The 23,149-nt window shown below is 36.3% G+C and overlaps 1 protein-coding gene across 1 annotated transcript in view; it reads left to right on the top strand.

The window, feature by feature from the left end:
* Positions 1-22,784, top strand: part of PALS1 (protein associated with LIN7 1, MAGUK p55 family member) — a 55,506-nt gene extending 32,722 nt beyond the window's left edge. Inside the window, exons 3-14 of the mRNA XM_036383683.2 lie at positions 1,138-1,346; positions 6,987-7,064; positions 7,753-7,899; positions 8,535-8,696; positions 11,769-11,846; positions 12,675-12,858; positions 13,905-13,976; positions 14,452-14,523; positions 15,224-15,391; positions 16,105-16,307; positions 17,585-17,695; positions 19,700-22,784. Of these exons, the coding sequence (XP_036239576.1) occupies positions 1,138-1,346; positions 6,987-7,064; positions 7,753-7,899; positions 8,535-8,696; positions 11,769-11,846; positions 12,675-12,858; positions 13,905-13,976; positions 14,452-14,523; positions 15,224-15,391; positions 16,105-16,307; positions 17,585-17,695; positions 19,700-19,876 (1,661 nt within the window). The 3' untranslated portion in view covers positions 19,877-22,784. The remainder of the gene's footprint in view (positions 1-1,137; positions 1,347-6,986; positions 7,065-7,752; positions 7,900-8,534; positions 8,697-11,768; positions 11,847-12,674; positions 12,859-13,904; positions 13,977-14,451; positions 14,524-15,223; positions 15,392-16,104; positions 16,308-17,584; positions 17,696-19,699) is intronic.
* The last annotated feature ends 365 nt before the right edge of the window (positions 22,785-23,149 follow it).

The following is a 23,149-nucleotide window of genomic DNA, read 5'->3' as shown; positions in this document are numbered from 1 at the left end:
TAAAATTATTCTCAAAGCTGGTATTCTGGTATCAGTATCAACTGACAGTTTTAAAATTTGGGGTTTGCTATATTGTTCGTTTTCTTTAAGTACCAGGGTTCAAAAGTTCTAGCTTATTTGAATTTATTAAAATGTTAGATTGCTGACCAGCTTCTTGTGGCTGAACAGATTTTTTTTTTCAGATAATGTGTGAAAACATGTATGTTATTTAAGGCTCCGAACATGAATTGGTTTTTTGTCTGCTTCAGAATATCTTACCTGGGTTTGATTCATATTCCTTGGTTTAGGTGGTTTCTGAAGTACTTAATTTTGAGAAGTGACCTATTTAGCATAAATTTGAATCTTTAAATATTAAATATCAAATTTTCGAATTTAAATTTTGAATATTTAAATATTTAAATATTTATATTTAAATATTCAAAATTTAAATTTGAAAAATTGAAATTTAAATATTTATATTAAAATAATATAAAAGTCTTTGAAAAGTGCTTGTAAAGCATCAGATCAGTTCTAGAAACTCAAGAATGTAGTACATGTATAGTATTCTGCAAACATATAGAAACTGGTTATTAAAATGTTAAAGTATTTTACTGCCCAAGCAGAACTCATATTTGTGTAAGTAAAAGATGTGGACTTTCTTTTGCTGTAGATAATTTTCAAAACTCATAGATGTTCACAGATGGTATTTTTTCATACTTTTTATTTTAATGTGCCAAGACTGAGCATAATTTTGTTTACAAATTGATTGTAGTTTACTTATCTTACATTCATTCTATAAGTAAGCAATATATAGTTGAGATACATAGATTTCTACCATATATTATAGGTACACACAGAAAGGTGAACCAAGGTATCAGTGAATATTCAGTGCATCAAGATGAGCTTAGCAATAAAGTCTTACTGCTCTTACTGACTTGAAGTCTTTTTTTTTTCTTCTTCTTTTTTTACTCTTTTAATTCAGTTACATTCTGCTTCAAAAAAGTTGGAATAACAGATAACTAATAAACTTGCATATATCACTGCTGGTTTAAAAACCGAACAGTAAAAAATTTTTTGTATAACTCTTAATATAAATATTACTTAGTTATCATTCTTGTTAACTCATATCTTATTTGTATTTTGTTATTTCTTACCTAGAAGTGGAAGAACTGTTAAATTCTCTTAAGCATATCCAGCACGTTTTGGTAGACCCTCAGAGTCAAGAGGATATCTCACTCATTTTACAGCTTGTTCAAAATAGCGATTTTCAGAATGCATTTAAGATCCACAACGCTGTTACAGTCCACATGAACAAAGCCAGCCCTCCATATCCTCTCAGCTCCAATGCACAGGAACTAGCACAAGAGGTATGTACAGTATGCATCCCTGTGACATACATGAAACCTGTAATCATAGCTACTGTTGAAATACATACTTGTCAAGCTTGTCTGACTGACTGAATGTTGAATATGAAAGAGGTTATAATAGCCACTGATTGGAAATCTGGAAAAACCAGATACAGCAAACAGTAACCAGAAAAATATTTTGGGGGTAGGAACTCCCTCTTTAGCATGGATAGATATGTAATAGAGAAGGTACTATGTTTAAACATAGGAAAAGGGAGTGGTTGTGAAAATCTAACTCCCTTTCCGTTGGTGTTCTTTATTTCAAGCATTCAGGAACTGAGTTACAGTTCTCTCTTATTGTGACTCTCCTCTAAGCTGAGCCATGGTTCTTAGATTGGGAGTCATCTCTGAAAATACAAGCATACTGGAAACAAGCTTTCTCCTTTAAAGTGAGCAACAGGTCCATTAATACTTAATTTCAGTGCTTTAATTACTGCTGTGATTAAACTTCTTTTGGTCTGACAGATGACAGCTCTTTTATAAGATCTGATGCATTTTTTAGAAATTGTTAAAATATTCTAAAGGGTCACTCAGTAACTTTTGTCACAATTTTCTATGGTCTGGTGCAAGTATATATAGTAGTGAAGGGTGTCTACATCTTAAACCCATATAAATTTTGTTAGCTTTGGCCTAGGTAGCTTGAATACCAGCATCAGTGCAAGCCTAGCAGTGAAGTGTTCAGCAAAGCCAGATCCAGGGGCTGGATAAAGGCTCCAGCATTTAGCACCCAGCAAACCAAACTGACTCAGGTACATGGGTTGGAGTATTTCAGTATGGCAGCAGGTGGTGGGTGTTGGTGGGATTTTGGGTTGGTTAGTTTGTTTGGTTTAGGATCTGATTTTCTTTCTTCCTGAAGCATTTTTTTCAACAGCTTTTTCCACTCTCCTTTCTTTTACTAGACTTTAATCTTGTAAGCCCAGCAGCATTGTAGCAAGCTTGAAGTTCTTTTGCAGAAGAAATTACTGACTCTTGATGATGAGGAGGAACATAATTTAAATGCAATCTAAAGGTGCAGGTGCTGATTAAATTTCAGCTTAGGATTTTCTTGTTTAGGTTTGTCAGTAAGACTGTGCCAAAAGCAGGTAGAAGTACTTTAGAATATCCTGTGAATCTGTGAAAACTTCTAATCAACCCACTGTAATCATACGTTTGCAGCACATGTGAGCTTCCCTCTGGCTTGCTTATTCATCAGTCTGTAGCCTACTTCAAACTCCTCACTGGGCTTGTTCACTGTGTCTGTGAGTCTGAAGGAGCCTTTTCAGTTACCTTCTGTTTGTAAGCTGCTCCCCCAAACATCCACTTTACATAGGCCTAGTTTAGGATTTCATTCAGATGCAGGCTAGAATTTTTGAACCTCCTTTTATCATACAAGGCGTTACAGATGTAACCCTTAAGAAAGCTGGTTCTTTCCCTTCATGAATATTTACTACTTAATAGAAGTTTCCAATAAGAAAATATGCCTAGGAAAACTCTAGGTCTATTTCCAAACTCTTGTGTTTCTCCCCATTTCTCACTACCCCTTACCTTCCCAACAAATTCTTTTATTTTTTTCAGGTGATTTGGTAAATCTTAAAATCAGAAGGTGGTGCAAAGGCAGTTTTGTGTCTCTTACCAGTCATGAATAAGGTTAAGCAAAAGGAAAATCTTTCATTTATCCAAAATTTTTAAACGAACAGAATTTGATCATTATCCACAAGACTATTGCATAAAAGACACATCACTGTGCTCATTTTGACTCTTCATCTCCCATCCCTGTCTTTTCCAGCCTTGAAATTCCTGAAAACTCAATATATTGCAAATGTCTGTTCCCATTTTCAGATGTAATCTAGTTTCTCAGTGACTCAGCTTCTTGTGTATTTAAGTGACTTGTATTTTGCAATATATTAAATAACATCCTGAAATGATAGAGCCAGAAATTCAGGACAAATATTTCTGTGTCTGACAGAAGTGTCTCGAGAGGATACCTTGAAGCCTCCGTTCACATCACTTTGTACTTCCTTGTCTTGCCTATGTAGAAGATCTTATGCTTGGTTTTCAGATCTTTTATTCATTTTTGAAAAGTTTCTGTATTAGTTATGTAGCAGTATGGAAGGAAATTATTTCTGCTTTAGAAAAATTGGTGGTGTTTTTGTTTTGGTTTTTTGAGTTTGTTGTTGGGGTATTTTTTAATCCTGACAATGTGTTTATATTGCATGTCTGTTTTTTCTTGTACTCTCATTTTTGGCTGTCTTTTGCTTTTTTTACCTCTAAGCACAGGCATAAGAAACTCCCCCAGAAAGCAGCTCATTTACTTACTTCAGGGTATTTTTGAAAAGACACTTGCAAAAGCCTGCTTTTAAGATACTGATAACATCTTGATGATAAAAGCCAGAAGACATTACAAGAAAGAAAAATAGCAGATACATGCATAACATTAATTTTAAATAGCAAGTAGTGCTAGTGTGCATATTTTAGTGCACAGGTCATGAGCAACAGTGTACAGCTCTGAAACTGTTTGGAGTGTGTACCCCAGTTTAAAGCTACAGACATGTTTTGTTTGTGGCTTTATACTGTGGAAGAGAACATCTCTTAATGGGAAAAGGCATTTTACAACACAATTGCACAATGTAGCATGAAAGAGTCTTCCTTTAAAAATAAGTAATAATTAATATTATTTAGGGTTTTTTAATTTTCTAGTCCTCTTTAGAAAATTCTTAAAATTGGTAGTATACATGTATGGTTAATTTCCCACCAATTCTGATAACCAGCCACTAACAACTCAAGTTTTTTCTCATCTTTTTAAGAAACTTCAATTGAATTAAAAAGGCAGAATGAAGCACTTGATCTTAAGGAATTTATTTGAGAAAGCTTATCTTCATGTAATGGGGTGTACTCCAAGTCTCAAATAAAAATAGCTGGTAAACATCAAGTGTAATTAAATTGATTTTAAATCCATTTAAACTTGACCAAGATGGGGGCATGGATTATGGGAGCAGGGTCTGAATCTTGACCTTGTAAGAATATTTGATACAGCATTCAAGACAGCTTATAACTTGGCCTGTAACAGCACATACCAAGTACCTTAAAGATGTTCCTGCTATTAAATATACTTAATAGGCTCAATTTATATAGACTATGTTCCTAAATGTTTTGGACGTGCTACTGTTTTCTTCTGCAAAATCAGACAAATGAACTCGATCCGTACTGTTGAGGGGATGCACTGAAAGCTCCTAACTTCTGGTGTAAGTGCACTAGAATGTGTGTGTATGTTCCATCTGACAGTCCTGCTCACATGCCAGTAAGCAACAACAGAATTTTGCATCTGCAGTTAATTTCTGAATGCTTCATATTACTCCAGCACATGCCTCCATCATACATGCCTACAAATTGTGGTGTCTGTAATGAAACCAAATGGCTAATTCAGGGGTTGAGGGGGAGGTTCTTGATCTAAAGGTAACATGATTAACAATAAAATCTAGTCTGAAGAGTTAAGAAAATACAGGTATTTCCACATGCTCAGTGTGAATCATCTGTGCTGTGTATAGTGTGTCACTCCTGGAATGACAGACTTCTTCAAATTTCTTAGTCTGAAAAAGCTCTGGGATTTATTACCATGAGTTACAAAGGACTCTGGCAAGCTGCACTACTGCTGTAATAAGTGGTCTATAGGGCAGCCTGAAGCTTTCCTAGAGCTTCATTAAATAAACAAATGAGAGTTTTGTGTTTTTCTTAAAGGGGGTGGGGGATATATTAAAATTTTTAATAATCAAATTGTTCAAAGCAGAAATTCAACTTGAATAAACAAATGTTTACTGCACACAGAGTAACTGGTTGAACCAGATTACTTTCTTTTCCACTGTCAAATTCCCAGCCTCTGACCTAGCATTCAGAAAATTGTGTTCCTTGCAAGACTTCCAAGTTGCTTTCTGAGTAGGTTTTCCTATTAAAAGATCATAAAGATTTGATAAATAAAGCTTTAAGGCTTCTTTTGGCTTCTTCAAAGCCTCTTGAAAGCTAGAGACCTTAAATAAACCTTTATGAGAAAGTCCTTTGTATAGAATAATCTTTTCTTTCAAAACAGAGGAAAAACTTGTCAGTGAGATATGTCTTTTGCTGTGTTCTGTTTGCTGTGTGACATCCTAGAATTCAGTTTAAGCCAGGTGTAATAGCTTCCTGTCTAATTTAGACATATGACTGAAGTATGGACTTTGTGAAGCTGAACTCTTTCTGTTCTCTATGATTTTAAAGAAACCACTTAAAAAAACTACGTAAATCTGGCTTCTTCTCTGACTGTTTTAAAGTATACTACATTTGCTCACCATGAGGCATGCTCTAGAGATGTCAGAAGAAAGGCTTTTGGAGATTGTGCCAAGTTTACTGCAAAGCACAGGAGCATGTTCAATGTGACACTTGTCTTGGCAATATGAGGATCTTGCTCCATGGGCACAGTTCGTTTGTTTAGTGGCTTCTCCTAGAATTTAAAAGTGTCTTGACATGAAAGTTTTCAGTGCTGTTTTCTGGTAGCATCCAAGATAGTTGTTAGCATTTCTGTAGATAATTGCTCCTAATACAGATGCTTTTCTGACCTTTATATACTGTTAGATCATACAAAAAGCAGAATTATTTTCTCTTTGAAACTTTTGGTTTCTTGATTCTCTGATGTCACATTACCTCATCTGTAAGAGTCAAAAGCTCTTGAACAAAATGTTTTCTATTTTTCTGAAAGCTGCTGCTCTGATTTGTATAATCTACTCTTGATGTCTTTGGATTCATTTGTGCTGTTGCACTTGTGTGCCTTTGGTCAGATTAGGCCAGAGGATAATGGCTTTGGAAAGCATCTTCAGCCTCTCTTCTGTGTAAGAGCACTTCCCTGGTCTTGGCTCTCTGTATGAGCATACCAGTATTTGCAAGAGATGATGACAAGGCTCATTTAGTAACTGTATGAGAAGGAAAACTTATTTTGGCAGCTGAAGCTGTTTGAGCAAAAACTATCCTTGTGTTAGTGTGGATTATTTTGGAAGGAGCCAAAGAAATCAGGTTTCCAGGGAGGGACCTTTTGAAGTTTTAATTTGTGCACCTCCTGAGAAGGGCTCCAGGATGCATTGCAAAACCTGTCTCAGAATCTTTGGCCTTGCTGTTGCTGGAAATAGTTTGCATAATAAGAATATGATAGTCTACTTTTAAGGAAGAGGAAGGCTAGTCACATTAATAAGAAATTACTCCAATTTAAAAGCCCAGCATAGTCTCATAAAACACTTCATTGTGACTGATTTCACTGCCATGAAATCACTAACTTTCACTGTCTAGAGGTTTTTTTTGTGTGCATTTTTGTGATACCTGAGCTCATTGCCAGTCTCTGATATCTGTGTGAGGTACTGCATACCAAGTTAGATTTGGTAGATTGTTACTGAGGCAAGATGTGCTGGGTTAGTCCTGTGATCTCATTGCATGTTTTCCTAATGTGTACCAGATTAATTAATTAGCAGTAGTGTAACAACTACATGGATATTCTTTGCTTTCAGTAAAATGAGTAATTGCAAGTAGGGGGTTGTGCTTGAGTAGGAGAGGGAGGATTGATAAATCACTGGCTAGATTTAATTTTACTGCTTGATTTCATTTTAGGTACAGAGTGTTTTGAAACCCAGCCACCATAAGGATGGACAGGAGCTTAATGCTTTGCTGAATGCCCCTCACATGCAGGTAAAACAAAATGAAACTTCTAATCTAATGGATCTATTTCTTGATGCTGTTTTCAGTGTAACTTATTTTTTGCTGACTGGGCAAGTGTGAATTTTATTCCTCAACCCTAATTTTTCTAGGATAAGGAACTTGCAATTTCCAGAAACTAATGGAACTTTTTAATGAAGTGTAGTACATGATTGTATTCAGCCCTTGCCACAGTCTATATGTATTACAGGGTGATTTACACATAAACAATGTAGCAGTAGGTCAGTGGGAACAGGGCACCGCGTGAGCTGCTTTGTTTATTTGTTTTTACCTTTGGCAGTTGTTCCATGCTTACCTTAAGGTGCATAATGGAAATTTTGTCCTGGGGTGGTGATGTAAAAGTAGTTTTCTCTGCAAAACTTAATCTGAGTCTGCAGACACATACATACTAAAAAACCAGACTTTGGTTTACTACAGATAAGATAGAAGTACAGTCACAGTTGTGTTCAAAATTGCTTTTATGTTATTTTCTATTCTGAAAGTTCTGAAAAAAAATAGGTTCTATGTAGCTGTGATAAATGATTTTTTTTTATTGTTTGAGTCAGTTTTCAAAGTTCTATAACCTGCAGAGACTGTTGAAATTGCAGAATTTCAGCTGCTGTTTTGTATGCATATCAACTGTGATATTTTCTGTAACTGAGCTGATTTTGTTTAACACTAGGCACTTCTACTGGCTCATGATAAGGTTGCAGAACAAGAAATGCAACCAGAGCCTATGACAGATGAAAAGATTTATGAGAATGTTGGCATGTATGGAGGGGAGACGGTTAAAATAGTTCGCATTGAGAAAGCTCGGGATATTCCCTTGGTAAGTACTGGTGCTTACTCAGTTGTATGTAGAGGAAGTAACCCTTTTTGTCCTTTCCAGATTGCTATGAAATGTTAGGAATTCCAATGCCAAGGTAGTGTTTAACTTGTAAACACTCTCCCTCCCTCCAAAATGAGAAACAGTCATAGACAGTAAACTTGTGTTTAATTTGAATTGGGCAGTAGCCATACTACCATGTAAAATCTGTACAACTTCTATCAGTTTGGGTTTGGAAAGATCTTCTTGGCAAGAGTTACTATCTCAAGCTTGCTGCAAGGGAGCTTAAAACCTTGTGCCAACCAGGTGTAGGTTTTTTTGGTTGGCTGGTTTCTGGTTTTGGAGTTTGTTTAGCAGTTATCATCTGCTATTTGCACCTTTCAAATAAGTGTTTTCTTAGGACTATCTTTATAAAAAAATTATGAATCTTATGGTGTAGAGCAATTAAATTGTTCAGCCTTTGTAGGTTGAAGGAGTTAAGCAGTCATTTTTTTTGAACTGGAGCATTGTGTGTATGCATCCAAGCTGTTATTTGCATTCTTTTTCAGCATAGTTTTTCCACGTGCTTGGAATATATACAATAGATGGCTTTGAGTTTCATATATGTAATAAATTCAGAATGTGTTTCTGCTACACAGGGTGCTACTGTTCGCAATGAAATGGATTCTGTTATCATCAGTCGCATAGTCAAAGGAGGTGCTGCAGAAAAGAGTGGGCTGTTGCATGAAGGGGATGAAGTTCTGGAGATCAATGGCATTGAGATCCGTGGAAAAGATGTTAATGAAGTTTTTGACTTGCTGGTGAGTTGGAACACTTCTTGTTTCCTTTGCAATAAATACTCATTTCATAAGTCTCAAGCCTGTTGACTCTGCTTGTCATTTTACTCTTATTTAGCCTCAGAAGTATTTTCATTCTGGTAGCTGGTGTTCACATCTGGAGGTACATTTCAAGTTTTCTTTCTGACACATAGGATGATACTGACAAGTATAATTGCAGTTACCTGCAAAAACGAAGCCTACAAATTTGGAAGCATCAAGCTGTTATCTTTACACTTACTTGTAATGATTTCTAAGAAAACTTTGTTTAGCTCTGAAAACCGTAATTTTTCATCTTTGTCTCTGATTCAGTCCACAAGTAATAAATGTGTAGCTGGTTCGTAGGTAATTTTCTTCATAGCAGTTTATATGGTGCTGGGTTTAGACTGAAACAGTTTGATAATGCACCAGTGTTTTAGCTGTTGCTGAGCAGTGCATGCAACAGTATCAAGGCCTTCTCTGTTTCTCACTCTGTCTGCTGGCTGCAACTGGCTGTGGTGAGCAAGGTGTTGGTAGGGGACACAGCTGGGACAGCTGACCCAAATTGACCACAGTGATGTGAATGGCCGTGTAACATCAGGCTGAGCAGTAAAATCTGGGTGGCGATTGCTTTTGCATCACTTGTTGGGTTGGGGTTTTCCCACTTCATTTATTAGACTGTTTTTACCTTGACCTATGAGATTTTTTTTCTTGCATTTGGTCTTCCAATTCTCTCCCTCAACCTGCTGGAAGAGAGTGTTACAACCTGGCTGGTGCTTAAGTTGCTGGCCGGACTTAACCCACCACTAATTGTATCACATGGAACCTTTTTGTGACTAGACTTACTACTCCTTCATGCCTGGTAAAAGCCCTTTTGTCTAGCAGTTTACTTGCATAGACATTTTTTTGTCTATTACACCATTCATGGCAAAATTTATACTTTAGTTTAAAAGCAGCTAGACAAGAAAATCCATCAGGAATCAGTAAATTAACTCACTTTCAAAAAGGCCCTGTGAGAAAAATGTCAAAAGCTGGCAATTACCGCCAGTATTTTCTGTTGCCCAATTTCATTTCTTTCACGCTTTTCCTTGGTACCTGCTTTGGATTAGTGTCCAAGACACCTGGAACCCAGCTCTGAATCTTTGATCCAATTGCAGCAGTCAAGACCATGTTGTCAAAGTGGAAACAGATAATTTTTTTTTTTTAAGAGGTCAATTTATAACTTTAGCACAAAACATTGGAAATATCAACTAGGACTTACACAGTAGGGACTTTAGGGGGGGGGAAAAAGAGGAGAAACATATTAAGTATATCTTCAAATTACTTAGTAGATCTATGCTCTAGAGACAAATCAGAATCAGGACAAAGACTTAAGTTTGGCTGTATGTTGTGTATTGTAGGAATAGTAGACAGCAATGTCCATAGATGAAGTTGTCTTATGGTACAGTTAGACACTGGTTTTTAATGGACAATTTCCATCTTCAGCTGGACTTTTTCCTAAAATTTGCTGTTAAAATTTTTCATCTATTTCATGCAGTGAGATCAAAGTAGAAGGAAGTAGAGGCAGAAATGTGTGAGGTTTGGGGGTTTTTGTTTTACTGTTTTTAAATCAATTAGAAAGATGCTTACAATTCTCTGAGAAGCTTTGAATGTCCTTTTTTTTTTAGATCAGATCTGAGATTTTTCATGTTTTGTGATTGTCTCCATTGCCATCTGTATTTTTTTAAAGCCATATTTGGCTAACTCCTGAAAAGAGTGTTTTGGAGGTGATTAACAGGTAGTTCAAGTCTGGCAGTTTAGTTCTCTTCAGAGAGCTTATTCTGCTCCTGAGTAGCTCCTGCAGCCTAGAGTTAAAAAACAAAAGGTGTAAAGCCACAATACATTAGCATAAGAGAAAATCAATTTGCTGCAAATTAAAAATAAAATAAACACAAGCTTGTGGATTTTTAGAATATATTTTTAATGCAACTAATTTAAAATAATACTTTTAATTCTTTATATGTTGTCATTTTTATTTTGTAATCTGGAAATGAAGTTCAGAAATACTTCAGACACCCCAAAACACTTCAAGCACAGGAGGAAGAAATTACTTCCCTCCTTAGTTTTGCCTCACTACTTGCTACTCAAGTGATATTAAACTACACCTGACTTTTAGACTAGGCTGTTTGCATAATCAGTGAGATTATATACATTCCTTGTGGACTGAAAATAATGAATTTTCCTTTCTTGCAGGCAATGGAACTTGTTCAAGTTACATTTACTATATTTAAGCCTTAGTTCTGAATTTTCTAAGATACGTGAATTTTCTTGTTTTATACAGGATAAATTGTTTTGTTAAGCTTCACAGAATGGTGTATATGACGTGAAACACCTGTAGACCTTGTCACAGGTTGTCACTTGCATTTTATCAAGATATTTTTTATGTGTGCAGACACATTCTGCAAGTGGAAGTATGTAAACAAAGAAGATGAAGACAAGACAATTATTATGTTCTACTTTCTTATCAAGGATGACTACAATGTTGGTATTGAACATTTCACATATGCAAGATTTGAGTATCTTAGCAAAATCTTTAAACAGTGTTTTGAATTCTTTAGTAATGTCAACAGCATAAAGTCATAGTAGAAATGTTTAGATTTGAAAGCACTGTTCCATCAAAACAATTCTAGAAAAATTAAATTTTTAAAATATATTTTTACATTCCAGTAGACTCATTTGTTGGTATTTTTGAACAGAACAATAACAATTGTTCTGTTTGAACAGAACAATTATCCGTTTCTCCTACGTCTCTGCTTGACAGAACAGCAGCTGCTCCATTTCAGATAGAAATAGTTTATATTCAAGAAAGCCAGGCTTTTAAAATCTGAGTATCAACACTTAGCTTTCTAGTCTTACTGAATCACTGCATCTTTATCTGTACTCTGTATTTTAAACCAGCTAATGGCCAGATGATGCATGTTTAGGAACAACTTCTAATAGGAATTTTTAAAGCATTTTCTAAAATGTATTATTTACTAAAATTCTTAACCTTAAGCCATATTTTGATACTGTATATGAAGAGCCTATTTTTTCTCTCAGGCTGACATGCATGGGACTCTGACCTTCGTATTGATTCCCAGTCAGCAGAGCAAGCCACCCCCTGCAAAGGAGACAGTTGTAAGTAGCTCTACAGGTGTTTGTGTGCTTGGTGAAACGTACTTAGTTTTACCAGTAGTGTGTAAAAGGTTCTTCTGAAGGTCCTTTACATTGTAGAACAAACCCAAAACGTAGCCATTTAAATTGATTTTACTTGTGATCAGACTAACACCTGAATTAAGTGTTGAAAATTATTAATGATCTTAAACTGAAACTCTTAGTACAATTTTAGCTCCATTTCTGAAAGAAGTTGTAAAAGTAGAACTTCTGTGGTTCTGAGGTTCTGAGCTTCTTATTTTGAATTTCTGTATTTTGTGTCTGTCTATATATATATATGTATATGTATGTATATGTATGTTTGTATTAAAAAAACTTGGGTTGTCGAAACTTGAGAATATGCATTGGGAGGAAAAGATAGCTTTAACAGTTTCAAGAAAGAATGCCCAGACTTAAATGACTGGTGACAAAACACTTTACAAGTGAAACTTCACTTTAAGTCCAGCAAATGAGTTTCAGTCTGTGTATTTATTAGACACTTTAAGCAATCACAATACCTCTGATGATTTTTGAATGCAGAGAACTTAAATCAGTAGCTGGGGGGATTGTCTCCTACAGTGCTGAGGAAATTGCATGTTAAATTCAACCTTTTCTGTTCAGCCTAGCACAACTGTGTCTTTTCCATTGCTAACCTAACGATTCCATTCCAGTGCCTCCAGATAAAGTTTCCATTTTATAGAAGCTTGGAGTTTTTACATATCATAGCTCTAATGCAATCACAGGAAGAGAAGGTTTAATTCTTCAGAAGTCGCTGGGGTGTTTTCCCTTTTTTTAACATTTGATGTCCTGCAGATACACGTGAAAGCGCATTTTGACTACGATCCCTCTGATGATCCTTACGTCCCCTGCCGAGAGTTAGGCCTGTCTTTTCAAAAAGGAGACATACTCCATGTGATTAGTCAAGAGGATCCAAACTGGTGGCAGGCTTACAGAGATGGAGATGAAGATAATCAGCCATTGGCAGGCCTTATCCCTGGTAAATAAAGCTCTAGAAAAAGCTTGATGCTCAGTCAAGTTAGTTATTATAGCCACACAGGAGCAATACTCATGTTTTCAAAGACTTGTGTACTCCTTAAACATCTGTTCCCTTAAATATATCTGTGTCTTTGAACCATTTGCAACAGAGCCTACTGCTGGGCATCACCATGTCTGGAGTTAAATGCAGAGCAAAACTTCTGCTTTCACTGCCCCTTTCAGGAGCTACTCTCCTCTTCCCTTATTCCTCCACCGTGGGGACTCAGCAGATTCAGAGTTCCCTCTGCTGGCTGCAGCAGAGATGTGAGACTGCAGCCCACTTGCTCTCAGGAGATGGGCGCTGCTCTGAGGTTTCCTACCTTTTCTAAATAAACCACTTGACACAGTACCTATTTGTGGTCACTTTTCAGCATGTTTTCGCTTAACTAAGGGCTTCAGTTACTTGTGACAGACTTCCTTTCTCACTGCTGAGGGCCTTTGGATAACAGGATTTTCAGATGCTGAAATGTGTTCATAATTTTTGCATTGCAATATATGTTGTAGCCTAGTTCATTAAGGACCTGCTGCTTTGTTAAACATGGTGAACAAAAGACTTTTCAAATTCCATAGAATATCACACTGTAACTTTATGATGCTTGAATAAATTGAGAAAAACACTGAATTGAATACTGGCTAATCTATTTTAAATTGAAGTTCAAAATATTTAATATAAATAGAGCACATTTGACATACAAAAATAATTAGAAAATTACATCATCATAGTAGGGAAATGTAGTCTTTCCTGTACTTTCACTTTTCCAGGCAAAACTGTCTAGTATACAACAAATACTCTGCAAGTCTCTCTTGATGAATATATTTCTGAAGTAATAAATCAGTTTTGCAGCAATTTTGCTTTCTCTTTTAAAATTTCTTTTGTATGTTACATTCTACTAGAACCTTCAGAAATGTGAAAGATTAGGAAAGAGTTAAGTTAGTAAGTCATTATGAAAAAGCATGGAAATGGTTTCTAAATGTTAATGACTCTTGTGCTTTTTTTAATGCATCAAGGAAAAAGTTTTCAGCAACAAAGAGAAGCAATGAAGCAAACTATAGAAGAAGACAAGGAGCCTGAAAAATCAGGTGGGATATATGCTTCCCAAGTAAAAAAAAAAAAAAAAAATCTTTTGTAGCAGTGTTAATTAGTGTTACACAGAATCTTGTCATGGTGGAGTTGCAGAAAAATCTCCTGGTGTAGTTTTTGTTTATTTGTAATACAAGTGGGATGATTCTTTGAAATTCTTCATGTAAATAAAAGTCTGAATTTAACACTTTGTTGTAAAAATCACGTGGGTTTTTCACAGCTATGTGTGCTGTAATTAGGATGATGTTGAGAATTTGGAAAGCCCCTTTTTTCATAAAGAACTTCGTCTGCTGTGACTTGGTTGAAGTCCTTGACATTTGCTTAATACACTAAAGGATTGTAATCAATAAAAGGATATTTTGCCTTCTGAAAACTGCAGAATAAATTCTCCACTTTAAACATCCAAAACATGGGCAGAATAGGAAGATTTTTGTTGTACGGGTGTTTGATTGTCATAATTTTTATTTTGTTTAGGAAAACTCTGGTGTGCAAAGAAGAACAAAAAGAAACGGAAAAAGGTTTTATACAATGCAAATAAAAATGATGGTAAGGAACAACTTTTGTACAATGTATGTGATTATAAACAACTATAAAAGATTGTGAAGTGAATTTGAGATATGATGTTAGAAATGCTAGCAGTAAGTTCTGTGTAAGGGCAATGCTATGTTGTATTGTAGCATTTAGTGAAAGATGTAAAAGACGTGAAAGGATTTGTAGTGTCTTTATTAAAGATCAGATAATAAGAGAAAAAAACAGATAACTTTTTAGGCATAGAAGCAGTCATAATTTTACAATGATGAACCAATTTATTACTGCTTTGTAATATAATCTCACTCTGCATAATTAAACTTCATAAATGGAAACTTTCTTGACAGATTTTATAGGCTATGTTCTTACAAAAGTACTTTGGGATTGGGATGATAGTTGCTGCCTTTGGCTATAAAGTGTTATTCTTGTACTAGAAATTATTTTTTTTCTGCAAAAACAAGTTGTTTCTTAGGTTTGTGCTACTAGTTATATGAAGAGTAATGAAGAGTAATAAGTGGAATTTTTTTTTTTCCCTGCAAGAAAGGGAAAAAATTCTCATCATACTTGGGCACATGATAGTCTTTGGGCTTCCGTTGCTTTGGTGACTCAGATGCTGGGCAGAGACTCAGGAACTGTCTGAAATCTGATACTGCATGACATGCAATACATGAAACTGGCAGTAGAGTACTTTGTGACTGTTTTATTGTCCTCTCTCAAGATTATGACAATGAGGAAATTTTGACCTATGAGGAAATGTCACTGTACCATCAGCCAGCAAATAGGAAACGTCCCATTGTTCTGATTGGCCCCCAGAACTGCGGGCAGAACGAGCTGCGGCAGAGACTGATGAATAACGAAGTGGATCGCTTTGCCACCGCCGTGCCCCGTGAGTGTGACGGCACATGGGGACCCTTGTTCCAAGCCTGGGCTGCAGGGAAATCCTGTTCTGTTGGAAATAGTCATTTGGGAGCTTGGGGGTTTGGGCAGGATATATTGTGCTCTTGAAAAAAGGGAAGTTAATGCAAATCCAGCGTTACAAACACAGTGTTCCAGAGGCATTATAAGACATGCATTTATATCGGTTTGAATATAATTGGAGTGAGTTACAGAAGTTCAAAAAGAAGTCAGTATAAACGGACAAGAAACTTTTAATCAAATGTCCTGCATAAATTTAAGTTTAGGTGGCTTTAGTGCCCTCCCAAACTACTTGTATTTCAGTGAATATTGTATTTTTAATGTCTAATGTACCCTAGATTATGTTTACAAACCATTTAGCAATACATATTTGTTGAAAAACAACTAATAGCTGTTTTCACATTCAGAACACAACTGCACAGTTAAAACTATTCTTTTTGTAGTTTACTATTTTTTTCCTCTAGTTAATGTAAAAGAGACCTCTAAATTAAGTTTGACAACTTAATTTGACCAGGGACATTTATTGTAGAAAATAAAATACACAGACTTCATGGATAATTCCTGTGTTGGGCTGGGGAGGGCATGGGGGTTGTGTTTGCATGATAAGCAATATGCCTGCTAAGAAAAAAACTTTCTTTTTTTCAGTTCTATACATGTATCACTGTCTCAATTCCTTTTTTGTAGATACTACTCGTAGTAGGCGAGAGACTGAGGCAGCTGGCAGGGATTATCATTTCATCTCCCGACAGGCATTTGAGAGTGACATAGCTGCAGGGAAGTTCATTGAATATGGGGAGTTTGAGAAGAACCTGTACGGAACGAGCATCGACTCCGTGCGGCAAGTCATCAACTCGGGCAAAATTTGCCTTTTAAATCTTCATACCCAGGTATGGCAAAGCTCTTGCCTGTCATGTTTTCATTGTAGAAGCTGCTGTGAATTATCTGTCTCTCTGGTTTATAAAATGAGTGTGTTTTCAAGATCCATATTTGTGTTTATGCCAGGATGCTCAGTTGACTCTATTCAGTTCCTTGTTTGCAAATACGCTCATCTTTATCTGTGCTGCAGTTGATAGGGGGTCTTAGTTTTCACCAGCTTTAAGTATCTGGAAACCATCTAAAATTAAAAATTAATTAAAATAAAATTTGTGTCTCTCCATCTTCCAATTACTCTGTGATCTCTGGGGCTTTTGAAGATGGAGAGGACATTGTGATTATACTTGGAAACTGCATTTCAGCAATGTTTGTCACGTTTCCAAATACAGCTCAGAAATTAAGTACATCACATCAACAGTATTGAAAAAAACATTTAGCTGTGACCTTTTGGTTATGAAGAGAAAAACTATGCTTGCATACCTCTATTTGGAAATTTAGTCAAACATGGTAAGAGGCCGAGTCCTGGAATGCAGCCTGTTTCCTGATACACATGATATGTATGAGGTCTGCTGCTGTTGTAGATGCTGCAAAAAAAGCCCTAAAACCCAGCCATATCAGTAAGATGGGGTAGTATTGAAGCTATGGTTAGTCATCAGCTAGTCATCACCAGTTGGGACCATGTGATACTTTACAAGCATAGCTCATGGACATTGCAAAGCATGTCATGAGATGAAAATTCATAACTCTTAAAATTTAGCTGATTCTGTGCCTATAAAAATTTATCTCGAGACAAGTTGTTTATTCCAAGACAAACCTGACAAAACAAAATGCTACACATACAGTAATAGTGCATCTGATGTCTTGTATTTTAATCTTCAAAACAGAAAAGGTTAAACTTTAGTTTTTCAAGTAATCTGTAATACTTAAAGATTCTTCTCCCTGTTCAAAGCTGATACCTTTTCTTAGAATTGTACAACAGCTAGTTCAATATAGCTAACCTTTTTATTGTTTTTGGATACCAAAAGATCTGTTCCTTCAGTTCAGTTATGAAGAATATTCTTGAACAAAAGTAAATATTTCAGTTTCATGAAGCTGAAAATGTTGGAATATAAATTTCGTAGGAAATGGTGTCTGAACTCTGAATGCTGTTACAGTTAATTCTGTTGCTGTTAATATATTGTACAGTTGTTTTGTTTGAAGAGTGTATTGTCTATTATAGCATGTGAATAGTGCATCAATAAATGCCCTCTTCCTGGGTGAAACTGTTAAATATGTAAACCTGTTTTTGCAGTCACTGAAAACACTACGTAACTCTGATTTGAAGCCATATATTATATTTGTTGCACCACCTTCACAAGAACGACTACGTGCTTTATTGGCCAAAGAAGGGAAAAATCCTAAGGTAAGGTGTCTTACACTTCTTCTGAAACCATGCTGGGTTTGGTGAACAAATAAATGCAGATAAATCCCCTTCCTTGGGATGGGGTCACGGTGATGGTACTGGCAGTTAGCACTGCAGTGAACCAGTGTAGTTGTGCTCCAGGTTGGTAGGCAGACAATGCTAAGGGAAGGGTTCATTCAGGATGCTCTTGCATAAAGGGATGTGAGAGGTATTAGACAAGGAAATGCACTGCTAATTCAGTAATCCTGGGGTACAGTGTCTGCATTGGGGTCCCTGCATTTGGGTACAAAAACATGACCTTTCATTTCAAAACTGTGGAAAACTCAGTTTTGTCCTCAGGTAAACCTGGGAGTAATTCTAATGGAGCAAAGGATTACTGGTTTTCATTTCAGAATGTACCTGCCTTTGGAAAAGCATTTACTTGAAAATCCAAAACTCTTCAGCTAAAATTATTTTAATTCTTGATCTTGTGGGATCACTCTTCATTTTTAACCAGTCATGTCAAAGATCTGAGCTTATGAGATTATTTAATTTCTCAGAAGTTAGTTCTGCAGAATGGACTTGAAAGCCAAATAAACCAGGACATCTGAAAGCTTAGAAAAGTTCCTTATCAGGCTATGATATACCAAGTGCTTATTGCTCAGGCAGTGGAATAGGTTCATCATCACCCTTTTAACTGAAATCTACCCTGTAGTGATTGGCAAGTGCCCTTTGCCACCACAGTATCTTCAAAGCACTAATTGAGCATAATGCAGTTCATACTAAGGGAAAACAATCTTCCCAAGATAACTCGCAGTTATTCCTGACATGGCTGTTGCTCAGGAATTATAACTCACTGTGTTCTATGGCTGTGTTGTTTTGCTCTCCTTGTTTGATGCAAGGGTGATTCATTACTTGTGTGCAAGATTTAAAAGTCCATTAAAGTCCAAGTGTTGAAACAGAAGAAATTTCCTTTTTTTCCTTTCCTCCCCTGCGTCAAATATAATCATAGTCTTTAAATGGGTGTTTCTTCCTTCATGATTATGCCATGAAGAAAACTTTATTTTATATAAATATTGCATCTTATGTTCTGGATTTTTGTTGCAATAGTCAAGGAATCCATTTGCAATAAAAAGGGGTGCATTTCTTGGTGTTACACTGTGCCTATTTTCTTTCTGATTAATTGTGTTGGGGTTGTATTTATTTCATTTGGGTACATGCTACCAAGTTAAATCCCTTTCCTGATAAAGAAAAGGGTATTTCTTGCATGTATGCTCCAATGTTGCTCTGATTTTATCCAGAGTGTGTTATGACTAAGAAAAAAATCCTGAAGGCCTGAAGTTCCTTTTGAAATATCCTTCCTAGAATATTATCTCAAAAATTAAACCTGAATATTTCTTCACACAATCCAAAAATAAGTTGAGAAAAATAAACACACTTTTAGAATCTAAGTGTAAGAAAAATTCTGAAATCAAAACATTTCTGCTTCTGCCTTTATATCATTTATCTACACTGCAATATTCTTGCTTTTAACATATGCTCTTCTAGCTCCCAAGTGGTGTTTTCCATATTTCTGCAATGTTATTCACCTGCTGTTACGGTGATTTGGTCAACCTAAATGTGTGGCTCTCACTGCTGTGTATTGAGCAGTGTCACCAGTGTCAGCTGTCTCCTTTGGCTGTTAGGTATTGGTGGTGCCCAGCCGAATGCTGCCTTGTTCTGCACGGGTCCAGTCTCCCTCAGTGATGAGATCAGTGTTGTGCAATGAGCAGTGCTAATCTTCCCCATTTTCTTTAGCCTGGCTAGTTATTTACTCTTTGCCACTCATAGCCAATCAGTCAGGATTGTCTTGAATGCCCTTAGCTTTCAAATATGGACCATAGTTAAGTGTTCCTGTAAACTTTTCAAAAGCCACTAGGAACACCAGAAGTGTTTGTGTAAAGAAATGGATTTGTTCCCATTCCCTGCTGTTACTGTGGGGAAGAGGCTTACACACCTACACTAACCCTATGTTTCTGATTGCAGCCAGAAGAGCTAAGAGAAATCATAGAGAAGACAAGGGAGATGGAACAGAACAATGGCCACTACTTTGATACAGCAATTGTGAATTCTGATCTTGATAAGGCATATCAAGAGTTACTTCGGTTAATAAATAAGCTCGACACAGAACCCCAGTGGGTGCCCTCCACCTGGCTACGATGAGAGCAGTTCCAAGGGACAAAAGGACTTCAATCTAGTTCCCTTTCCAGGCAGATCATGTGTAGGTCTGCCCAATTCTAGTACAAATGCATGTGAGCTCTAGACCTCAGTGGCAGCATCCTTTGCCAGTGAAATTGCGTATTACTGAAAAATACGCTGACCAGCTTGTGAGCCAGTTTAACTGATCTAAAGATTGTCCAGGTTTTCTTTCTCTGTGGTCTAGAAATGGAGACCATATCAGTACTAAATTCTAAAGCTTTACATAGATTTTTTTTCTAGCAACTACTTTTATACATAAATCCACTTTTTTAACTTAGGATCACCCTTAGGACAAAGATTTTAAGTGTGTTTGTGTGTATATGTATATATATAGTCCATGCTGTCATATAGTTATAAATATGAATGTTATTTAACACTTAACTTAATGAGTTTGTGGGACATGATGCTAGTTCAGGAGCGTAATTCTACAGATGATTGGGCAGAGGAATAATCTACACATGAAAAATGTCAATGAGAAACCTCTCCTGTTCAAAAAATACACAGAATGAAGATGCTGCTCTGGTCTGGAGCTGCCCTGTGAGGCTTGAGTTAATATTTTTATTCTCAAACATTCCACTTTCTAATAGCACTGTATTGAAAAATGTGTATAATGTAAATATTTCGATCCTTGTGTCTTTTTAGTCAGACTTTTAAAATCAGATTTGACTGCACAGTAATTTTAGGTCCAATCAAATATGACTATTATATTGAACTTTTAGATGTGGTATTTTTACGGTATTTTCTTTAAAACATACCGACTGATTGGAGCCGCTGTTTTTCACAGACTTGTAGAGACAGAAAGGCAGAGGTTATATTTTTGTGAAAATATATAGTTATAAGACATGCTGCTTGAAAGTCAACTAAAATACTCATGTTTTATAACAGAATACTGACTAATACAGACTGATGTGCTGAACATTGGAAGACAGTGGGGTTTTTTAATCTCTGCAAATGGTTCATGTTGTGGCTGTTGGACTAATGGACAACTAACTGGAATTAAAATAGCTGAATGTAGCTACTGTGTTATGAGTATTGTAATTCACTAGCCAACTTATTGCCCTGCATTTGCTCAGTTCTGCAGTGAAAATATGTGTAAAACACTGGTAACTGACTGAGAAGTCACAAGAAAGGGGAATATTTTTAATGGTTAAAACAAAAAACTTGAAATAAGGGAACAAAAGGTAAGGTATGTATCCTGATGCATTCTGCAAAGCAGGTGGGAACATCTCTGCATCCTCAGATGATTCTGGCTGTGGAGGTTTAACTACTGTGGTTGTGCATCTGCAGTGGGGCTGTTGTTACTGACACTAAATGAGTAGTATCTTGGCTGGTTTGGGTAGCACAAAGAACCTTAACTGTGAATATCTCTTTTAGCCATAGAGTTCCTTTGTTCCTACAGGTAAAACACTGGAATTATGTCAATGTGTAAGTCAATCCTGTCTAATGTTGAAGGATAAAAAAGTAGTTACTGTTTTCCATTCTGTCTTGCATATATTCTTTCTTAAAATGTTAGTAGAACAAATTCACACCCATAGTTAAAGAGCTGAAAGTATAGAGCAGATATAAAGAAATTATCAGATAACTGTCCTAGGTACTGAACTAATAATCAGTACACTTTTATGTTGAAAAATTGAAGTATAGAGTGCATTCCTGTCTTGCTAGAAAGCGAAATTATTTGCTGGTTTAATTAATATATAGGGCTGAAAAGCAATTAAGCTATTAGTGGGGATAAGTAATGATGCTTCAGAAAGAAAATGGGGTGAAACTTGAGTATCTTAGTTCAAGTCAGCGTTAGAAATAATACTGTGCTACTGTTGGCCTAAGGGCTGGATATTCAAAATTGTGGCTTTTTGCCTCACATTGCAGGCATGTTCTCAGTTTCATCCATAGCTTATGACAACAACAGTGTTCAGGTGTATTGGAAAAACTGTATTGATTCTACCCTTTTTAAAGAAAGATTATTGTAAATGCATTAGGCTTTTGGGTATTGAATGTTTCTGGACAAGGTGGAAAGCAGTAAAACATGTTGAGTAAGGTTAACCTAGCTCAGCCGTGTAGGTGCTGCCAAAATTCTGCCAGTCACAATCAGCTCAAGGTGGCTGCTGAACCCCCTTAGGTATTCAGTGTTTATAGGCAGCATCAGTCTCAGCAAATCATGCCATTAATGTTATTTCATTCATGTTTGTCTCCCCAGTTTTTCTGAAATGGTGTACAGAATCTGTTTTATACAAATGAGCTTGTGAATGTAGACTTAAAGCATATTGCTTAAAGTTGAGTTCTACTCTCCTAATTCCTGAGGCACACAGAACTCACTGACATCCATGGAGAGGTGCTATGATAGCTTTTAAGCAGTGTTAGCTTTGTCTCCCTCCTGCTGAAAGGAAGAGCTTGAGCAGCACTGAAATATGTACCTGGCTGTCCATCTGCTGCCAGCTTGGATCTGGAACTACCTTGTGTAAGAAATCATTCTGTCTTGTTTAATGAAGAATGTGTGCTAGTTCCCTCAAGAATAACAGAAAATACATAGACATCACTGGTAGAACTCTTCAGTCTTATCCCAGGCTTTGTTGTGAGCTGTATCAGACTGAAATGAGGGTATTTGCATTTTTACCAGTCCTGATTTAATTCAAATAAATGTTAAATGATTTGCATAAAGAATTTTTGAATGTAATTAAATGTGACTTTTAAAAATATTAGATGGGGGGTTCCATGCCTTAAATAATTAAGGTAACTTTACTGAGACCTGTGGTTAGCCCCATATTTTACTTTTTTACATATATCTGCACTCTCTATTTTGAGACATCACGAACTGCACACTAATGTAAAAATGTAACATATTTCTAGATTTAAAATAAATCACTGTACAATTTTACTTCCTGTAGTGGATCTTGAGAGTCTTCTTTTTGCCACTTTGCTGAATGTGTGAAACATGCTGTGACCCATCAGTGCCCTGCAGGATGTTCTGTGTACCTTCTGACACCATCCATCCTGTGGGAGAGACAACAGGTCTGCAGAGCTCCAGTGTCTCTTTCAAGCTGGATCTGTATCTTACAACAGACTATGGACCTACCATTTAGCTGTGCTGTCTACATCTACACAAGAGAAAAGAAATGGCCTTATTATTCATACAAGTCTAAAATTATTTTTAAAGGTGTTCATTTATTCCTTGCAGTTACCCTGTATCTGCAGTTAAGTGTCGTGTTTAAAACAAGATGCTTACCTTGAATAGACTAGACT

The sequence above is a fragment of the Molothrus ater genome, chromosome 6, assembly GCF_012460135.2.
Source record: "Molothrus ater isolate BHLD 08-10-18 breed brown headed cowbird chromosome 6, BPBGC_Mater_1.1, whole genome shotgun sequence".
In the NCBI taxonomy this organism is placed as follows: domain Eukaryota; kingdom Metazoa; phylum Chordata; class Aves; order Passeriformes; family Icteridae; genus Molothrus; species Molothrus ater.
Note: the sequence above shows the minus strand (reverse complement) of the source record. Positions and strands in the feature narration are given on the sequence as shown.